Raw genomic sequence first — 9,113 nt, forward strand, 5'->3', positions numbered from 1 at the left:
TAATTGTTGTGTAAGTGCATATGTTCTGATTCAACCAAAAGCTTGTCTGTGATTTTTTGCTTCATATGTGCACAAAGAAAAGGTTTATATTTTACAAACGGACATATTGTAGGCAATAACAGCTTTTTTGGCAGCTAAAATGCACAGCTTGTGCATTTGGAAAGTAATGGTATGAGACATTTACACAGTATCATGACAACAAGATATTGTAAAGGCACAGTCTGGGATCCAAGTATAACCAAACATTAAATTGGATTGGAACATGATGGGCTCTCAAAGATTTGTTTGTATTCGGCTAATGACTTTTTAATGAACACAATTGTAATTATTAATTTAAAACTCACTCCATACTTATGTACCAGAGTATGGCTGATTAGCCCTTCACCCCTCTCTGTAGATGTAGTCATGCTGTGTTTATAATACATGTACTTTACAATAATTAAACTTAACCTGCTGATGTGTCCCTGACTGTAGGTCCTTCCAGGACCTGTCCAAGCAGGTGGACCTGGTCTACGGGACGGTGAGGGACTCTGCGGTGTACGAGTATTTCCAGGCCAAAGGGACCAACCCTATGGAGCAGGACAGCACGTTCGCTGAACTCTGGAAAACCATCAACAAGAACAACGCCTTCGAGAACTCTGTCTCCAGCCCATCAGAGGGAATCAAGCGGGTGAGGATCTGTTTTATTATTTATAAATGACATGATGTCAGAACACCTTTAATGCATGTTGCTGATGTTGGACCTCTGAAGGCCTCTTTGCAAACGTTATATAATTGAACAGTAACATTCACCTAACACAGGGGGACTATGCAATGTGAAAAGTCAGCATTAATCAAATCAGTTTTTCTGAAGTGCTAACTATTTAAATAATCATTTCTGTGGAAACCCATAAATTAAATATATCCATGGTATGAAGCAGGGAGATAGTTAAAAGAATTGCTTTTCCCTAAATCAACTGGAAATGCCTCTAAATAAATTATCTAAAATATTATTTATCTCCAGCTCAGAGAGAGAAGAATCTGGCCAGACATGAGCACATCCTTGATTATAATTACATTCAGCTTTTTACTGTCTCACCGCCAGGTAAGAAGACACTGTGATAATACTTACCCTTTAATAATTACCATTCTTGATTCATGGAGGCATGTGGGCAAAGCGATATATTCTATCTATCGAATTGTGAGGGTTTTCAAGTATTCTCAAAAACTTGGTGTGCAACTGAATTAATATTTGATGCATTCTGCCTTCTCTCCATCCTCCTTTAAAAGATAAAAACACACACACACTTACAAACACTGAATGAAGAATAATCCATAATTAAACAAGAGTCTAGAAAAGTCTTACTTGAGCAGCTAATTGCATTCAGTGTAGCCAGCTTGCATTGCACAGATAGACATATGAATGGTAAACCATTTTCCCAATTTTAAACTCCAGGTGTATTTTATAAGAAAAAGCCATTTTATCTAGTGTTTCTGAATTACTACAGCTTTCTTTAAGCACGCAAAGTACTGCATGTGCATTCTTCTGACTTCAGTGTTTGATGGTGATGTGATTTCTCCATTACGTGTTTATTTATTAAAGCCCAGTGAACTTGAGAGGCCTGTGTAGTCCTAATGAGATGTGAGGTGAAAAGGCTACTCAGCTGTGTTTCTTTAGAGCACAGTCTCAATCCGGAAGACGTAGGATGTAGGGACAGAACAGGGAAGAAAGCAAGAGAAGTGCGTACAAAAAACTCCAGGAGTTCAGACAGCTTTTCAGCTGGGGTGGTTCTACATATTCTCCACAATGTGCGCTTCAGGCTGAAGCACATGAACACGTCTCTGAAAATATGCTACTTGCAGAGAAATGCAAAGCTGGAAAATAAATAAGGTTTCAGCTTTCATATGTTTTAATGATCTAATGTTTTGCTATTCAGTAAGTACTCTAATGAGTAGGCAAAATGTTTATGCTAATTGCTGTGCAAATATTTAGCTCTACTGTTGCTCTCCTTTTACTTTAACATGAAAATTATTGATGTGCAAAACACTTCCAGCATCGCAGGGGCACAAGTTCAAGGAGTCGGAAATAAAGACTTAACTTGACAAAAAAAACATTGTTGGTGTAGATAATGTTGTTTACATTATGGTGATACAACTCATGATGTTTGGGTGGGAGTTCACAAATATGCAGATTTTGCCAAAAAACTAAAGTAAATCATTATTCATTTTTAACAACAACATATTTTCCTGTTTATATCGACGTCTACAGAATCATGGGCTGTGTAGTTTAGTGTGTGTGTGTGCTTTATCTTTCTGTATTTTCTTGACTCTACGTTACAATATTTGTCTCAGATCTTTTTAGCTCAGCTAGTGTTTCTCTGCTTTTAACACATCAGTCATGTATTTATCCTTTGTCTATGTCTTTGTGGACAGGCAAAGGAAGAGTCCTATGCCTTTCTGTGGGACATGGCGGTGGTGGAGTACGCCGCTCTGACAGATGACGACTGCACGCTGACAGTAGCAGGAAACAGCATGAGCACCCGAGGCTACGGCATGGCCCTGCAGCACGGCAGTCCTTACAGAGACCTCTTCTCTCAGAAGTACGTTTTCAATAAGGACTAAAAGATTATGTTTTTTAACTGTGCAGCAACGGAACCAGCTGACCTTCTTTTATCCTGTAAATTAGGGGTCTCCAAACTTTCTTCATCTGAGAGCTTCTTTGAACAAATTAAAGTGGCCAAGAGCTACTTGCATCACATCGCTTACATGTATTCACATAGCACTCATCAGTTGAATTAAGCTACTTTTGTACACGTGTAAAATTGCAATACCCAAAGCTTATCAAAAATCGTAACTTCACATCAAGGTCCAAGAAAACGACAATTTCTCGATTTTTACAGTGTAAATTGTTCATATCATTTAGAGAAAATACACTATATTACAACTTGGGTTTGATTTTTGAGGAACTGGCCATCGGTTTAAACAGCTAACATGACAACTTCTGAGATTTGGAATTAAAAATTAGGCACAACTGGGCCTTTATTTTTAATAAGGTGAAACCGAAAAGTGCTTTATTCCACAGGAAAACCATAGGGACCACACACAACTACAGCAAAGCTCAATCAGTAGAAGTTTTGAGTCATACGTTTACCCTTAGCCCTCTCCTCTAAACAAGTTTAAATACTCAAGGGTTGTTATATGCAATGTGTGTGATGAATTCTCATACATTTTGCCAATTTCAGAAGTGGCACCATTTTTCCAGATCAATATTGGTTGTGAGTACAGAGTTATAACTGACAAAACAGAGGGTCAGAGCTATGAAAATGAAATCCAAGCTGTAATAAACGTAGTTTTCGTATTCATGTTGACTAATGACATTTTGCAGCAGTTTCTCTTGGAGAGGCAAACTGAGAAGTTGGCCTAAATATTTCGTATTTTTAGTCTGTTTTATCCCAAGACAGAAATATGCTGCTCGAATATTTTCGGTGCCGTTCTACAAGATTGATAGGAATGAATTTAAAATCAAGGCCACAAACTAAAAATATAAATTCAGGCCAAAGACCATGTGAAATTAGATGATTGATTACCCTGTCAACAACAAACAGTGCTCGGTGAAACCCTTAAATACATGACTTGCAGGGAAGGAAAGGGGAATATTTAAAGGGTTTTTCGAGTGTTTATAAACGTCAAGCTTTGAGTCTGAGTGTTTCTTTTTGTTTTGAATTCAAGTACAGGCTTGCGCACAACTACATATGCCAGTCACTTTTGAAGAGGTTGAATAATCACAGTGCAGAAAGCTAACCGCTCCGATGGGACAGTTTGGCGTTTCGACCAATTTTTTACTCAGCTGTCATCCTTCTCCTCCAAAACATCCATCCATTCCTCTTGGTACGATAACTAGAAGACTGTAGTATTTGATCATCTTTGATTCTACACTTATACAGCTTGTCAAAACAGATATTCCTAAAGCTTTTATTATTATTATTTGCCTCGTGTACATAGTTTTTTGAGCTCTTGTTAGTGTTTGGATAAAGTTGAATACGTCTTAAAATCTGTTGCTGTGCAAACTGAAGCTTGTGATAATGGCATTATATTAACTTTGGGGCTTTTCCTCTGGCTTTCCCAAATACAATTTGTTGGGCTTTAAAACTTAAGCCAGGGGCTGAGTGGGGACTGCTTGGCTGAGACAGTGGCATAGCGCTGCAATACGTGGCAGTTTAATTAAAAGGCATTTTTCGAATGATTCCTTTATTCTACAATTATGTCGCAAAGTTGAATATTTCAGTACGTGGGACTAGCCCAAGTCTTCAGTGAGCTAACAATCAATACTCATGCAGTACATTAACGGCTACACAGTAGTATCATGTCATTATAGTCATGCAGAGCGGTTATATAGATTTTGTCGTTGCACTTTGAAGATTAAATTAAATTAGCGGCTTCTCGACTCTAATAGCTTTGTCATTTGATTCATTAAAATTGAACATGTCCGAACTAATGTTATTGTAGGATTAGACCGCTGTGTTGCAATTACATGACCCTCTGTACCCACTCGTGTGAAATAACTTATTTGTATTTTTTCTACACAGGATATTGGAGCTTCAGGAAAAAGGTGACCTTGACATCCTGAAGCAGAAATGGTGGCCAAGGAAAGGCCGCTGTGACCTGATGAGCCACGCAGACAACCAGCCGGAGGGACGGGCGCTGCGTCTCCAAAGTTTTGCCGGCGTCTTCTGCATCCTGGCTGCCGGGCTGCTGCTGGCCCTGCTGGTGGCGGCGCTGGAGACCTGGTGGAACAGCAACCCCTGCCGGAGAGAGACACCCAAAGAGGTGACCACCGACACCTCGTCGGGCCAGGGCCCAGGCCCAAGCCTGCTAACCCAGAACCGGGCCATGGTGGCAACCACGGGTCCCCCTGCCCCACCAAGGCCCCGGTCGAGAGCCAGACCCCCGGGCCCCCCGGTCCTGCCCAGAGATGCCACTGCCACACTCTACTTTATGGATCCAGCAGGCGCTGACGCCAGCCCCGATTTAGTAGAGCTGCAGTATACCCAGTTATAATAGGTGTGCCCCTGATGATAGTCCAGACATCATGTGATCAATCTACTCATTCCTTCTCATGTTGGGAGAGAGGTTGGGGTGCTTTGTTAGGGACTTCTCTCTCAAACAAACTCACTGTGATTCTCTCATACTGACACATGAAACCATCACAGTCTCTGATGCTCATGTGAGAAAACCGCAGCTGAAGTGATTACAGTCAATTTAAATGTTGAATTGCAAATTCAAAACCACATACTGAAATTGTACCTCTGAGTCAATAAGTGCTTCAGTTGTACAATAGCTCTCTTTAGCCAATCCATTCAAGTCTTAATGCTTTAGAGCTCTGACTTCACCTCGCTGCTGTCGACTGGGCAGCCCCTCTGCATGAGGCGTCCAGACAACTAAGGCTTGACATGGATCCCTAAACTAAAGTGTGAGCAATCGCAGATAGTAAAGAATCTGAGCCTTGACCTGCCTGTTTGACTTGACAGTCCAACAATAAGAAACGCTGGCTGAGGACACCTGTTAAAGACCCAGTCCTGTCCTGAAAATACACACAGTAAATCAAACTCTACCCATGCTTTTTTTATGCATACGAGAGTTAGACTTACCGCTGTTGATTTCTATTTCAGTCTTTGTGCACAGCTGCTCTCATAATTACCACATACTGCTGTCATGTTAGATTCAAAACAGACAAACATCACTAATTATCTATAGACCATAGGAAGTGTTAAATGTGTTGTTAGAGTTTAATTATGGTTGTGTGCTCGATAATTATTGTGTTTGTAGACATGTCTTGAAGCGAACAAACACTCATCCTCTCGGCTTGAAATGTGACGATAAAAAGTTTTTATACATTTAAAATCCCCGAATACCCCACTGTCCATCTGCATTCTCAGTAATGCCAAAATGATTAGTCATCATTTCTTGTTGAATCCAAAGAATGTTAAAAAATAGATTACAAGTAACTGAGCATTCGATTAAAAATAATCAGTTTTTTACATTGTGTTGACCCAAAATAAATGTTTTAATTACAACCCAATAATCATACATGTCATTCATAGCTTAAAATATAGATTCAAACTCTGAAAATGTTATACTTTGTTGCTTTTCTCCGTTTTATTTCAGTATTTAATTAAATAGCTTACACATTTTGACAGCTTGGTTGGACTAAGACAAGTAAAGTGTGGATGGCATCTGTGCTTAAATAAAGCTGACCACAGCAGCTGTTTTTCTCAAACTACAAACTTTTTGCATTTCAAACCTGTGTGGAATGAGTGTTACATATTTATTTAAGTTTCAGTAGTGTGACAGTAATTGTACCAAGCCATGCTAGCACCATGACAGCACAAACAGTATGTGGACATTATGACAGCCATTTCAAACAAAAACCTTCTGCTAACCTGTACACATCAGCCATTTAAAGAAATAGTTTGACAGTCTAGGGAAATCTTTTTTGTTTCTTGCTGGGAGTTAGATAAGGAGATTGATACCACTCTCATGTCTGTCCCTTAAACAAGAGGCTGGATGTTAAGGCAATAGAAAGCAGTTTCTTGGCTAGCACTGTTGAAAAGAAATAATGGGACTAGAATCAGAGGTGCCTTAAATCGCTCCTGTCCTTTCAGCGCTCTACTCAACAATCAGTCGTGTGATTGGTTTAAATCTCCTCATCTAAGTTTAAGAAAGCTAATCTAAAAAAGCAAATAAGAGCTTTTACCAAAATGTCAAACTATTGCTTTTATTCCTATTTAGTAGTAATAAAGTGCAATTATATGTCAATGTCCGGATTCAAAGGACCATTTGGTAATGTTTCGTTGTCTATGATCTTCAGCAGGTGACTAAGGATTATGGTCTGGAAAGAGTTTCTGGTCCATTGACATATAATGAAATAACAAGCGCTTCACCAGAAGGGAGGCGGCACATATGGACAGACAGAGAGAGAGACTGGGAGGAGGCTCTTGACACAGGTCAGGAGAGGCCTGACTTACTGTGCTGGATGGTCATTGGCTGTGTCAGGGCAAAGGGGCGGGGCATGTGGCCGGGCAGGGGTAGATTGTAGTTGCTTCATCTGTCATCCCACCCCATGGTCTCTCCTGTTTATTTGTCTTCTGTGTGGCTCGACTTCAATGTTTGCATGATGATCGATACAATGTGGAGGGCAGGGTGCAGCCAAAATATGTCTGATAACAGTTTTTTTTATTTGGCTTCTCCCTTCCCTCTCCCATATTTGTGTTACTTCATTGATGTATGTTTTTGAAAGAGAAGAATAATTTAAAAGATTATTCGATATGATCTAGATTACTAGTCAAGGGACATTAACTACTCTGTCTTCATTAAAATGTTAGTGTCTCACAAAGTCTGACTCATTGGAGCCTGTCTTGTTAACAGCAGATGCTCTTCATGCAGATGTGTGGTCACTTAATTGTGGAGAACATTTAAATACTTCTGCATGAAGAGACAACTTCATTTAAGTTCATCCCAGAAGTAGAGACATTTCCTTTTACGACACTATATTCAAGATGTAGTCTTTAAAGATAATGTCTCTCTTGATGTTGGCTGCTTTAATCTAATATATAATTAATCTATAGCCTATATTTGGGTGTTCTTGAATAAAGAGGAAATTAGCCAGTGTGTTATTTCAATAACAACTGAACAGTAGACTCCATTGCATGTAAACTGATCATGATGCCGATAATGAAACAACCATTTTAATCTATACCCTTCTCTTTGTTCACTTTCAATCCCCGTCCCATTCTTTCTCATAACCTCCTCAACCCTTTCACTGCACATTCATTTTTATTCTTTATCACACTCCCCTTCAATTACATTAATGCTCTCCCTTCCATTACAATCTCTTTTATTCCACACACACTCTGTGGTTCTGCCTTTCTTTCCATCTATCTACAGGACAAAGAGGTGAACCTGGAGCAGGTCCACCATCGTTTGAGCAGCCTCCTGGACGAAGACTTGGCCCACAAGCAGCTGCCAGGCCAGTCTATCGAGATCTCTGCCCTGGACATTGGCAGCATGCATCCCAGCCAGTCCCTGGAGGCCTTGTCTGCCCGGGACTACCCAACCCATCGGGGCCCGCCACGTCTCTCTGTGACCACCTTCCTCCAGGAGGGTCGTGGGGCGGGAAGGACACTGGGCGCATCCGCTGGCAGGACCTTGCCCCTGCCCCTCAGCAGTGCCACCATGCCCTCTATCCGCTGCAAACACAGGGCGCCCAATGGGGGGCTCTTCCGGCTGAGCCCAGTCAAGACACCCATGCCAATGTCCTACCAACCAGTGCCAGGACGACCCATCCCAAAAGCCAATGAGCCCAGCCACGGGACATCCATCTGAGCACAGCGAGCATTCACAGACAGACACTCCAGCTCTCACAGATAGGAGCGCTAAACAGAGTGCCAACATTGTGGAGAGATATAAATAAAACACAAAAAAAAGGTTTTTATTACCAGTTATGGAGAGTCAGTGGGACGATACGTGCCAACACACTGAGACTTTAATGTACATATTTGTAAGTACAAACAGAAAGAGAAGCAACATTAAAAAGAGTATTTTGAATATTCTCAACAGTTGAGTTTAAAAAATGTAAAAGTATTAAAAAAAATGACTGTTTGAATGGCTTTGTAAATTTTGTTCTAAATCAATAAAGGTGACAATTCTTTGTTGTTGTTTTCTAAGTGCCAAGTTCAAAGATGTTTTCTTTCAGATCAACATTAACTGAATGTACTGTGAGAATTCCTGCTAAAAAGACATTTCACACTTCAAAGACATTGAAAGAACTGATTTGTTTCATATGAAAAAAATAAAAAGTATAACACAAAACACTGAGACGTGTGCTTGAAAACCTTCAGTGTTTAGACTAGCAGTGCTGTCAGTGTGTTTCTGTGACTCTAGTAAAATAGAAGGGAAGTAAAAGTCTGCATTTGATATATTATATATTTGATATTTGTGTAAAAATAAGGGAAACAAACCAAGTTAGAAATGGATTTGCAGCTCATTGCATTTTTTCCATTTCCCTTTTAAACGTATATATAGCTGGAAGACTTTCTGAACTGTGCTTAATAGGACATGGTTTAGTGTAAATTAAG

The 9,113-nt window shown here is 40.1% G+C and overlaps 1 protein-coding gene across 4 annotated transcripts in view; it reads left to right on the forward strand.

The window, feature by feature from the left end:
* Nucleotides 1–8,847, forward strand: part of grid1a (glutamate receptor, ionotropic, delta 1a) — a 236,533-nt gene extending 227,686 nt beyond the window's left edge. Inside the window, exons 13-17 of one of the 4 annotated variants that reach the window (XM_034238004.1) lie at nucleotides 475–670; nucleotides 2,413–2,579; nucleotides 4,566–4,806; nucleotides 6,848–6,983; nucleotides 7,924–8,847. In XM_034238004.1, coding sequence (XP_034093895.1) covers nucleotides 475–670; nucleotides 2,413–2,579; nucleotides 4,566–4,806; nucleotides 6,848–6,983; nucleotides 7,924–8,336 — 1,153 coding nt within the window. In that variant the 3' untranslated portion in view covers nucleotides 8,337–8,847. Of the gene's footprint in view, nucleotides 1–474; nucleotides 671–2,412; nucleotides 2,580–4,565; nucleotides 5,041–6,847; nucleotides 6,984–7,923 lie in introns of all 4 variants that reach the window. The other 3 variants (XM_034238005.1, XM_034238006.1, XM_034238008.1) reach the window with 3 other exon arrangements.
* Nucleotides 8,848–9,113: the final 266 nt, after the last annotated feature.

This window comes from Gymnodraco acuticeps, unplaced genomic scaffold (genome assembly GCF_902827175.1).
Source record: "Gymnodraco acuticeps unplaced genomic scaffold, fGymAcu1.1, whole genome shotgun sequence".
In the NCBI taxonomy this organism is placed as follows: Eukaryota; Metazoa; Chordata; class Actinopteri; order Perciformes; family Bathydraconidae; genus Gymnodraco; species Gymnodraco acuticeps.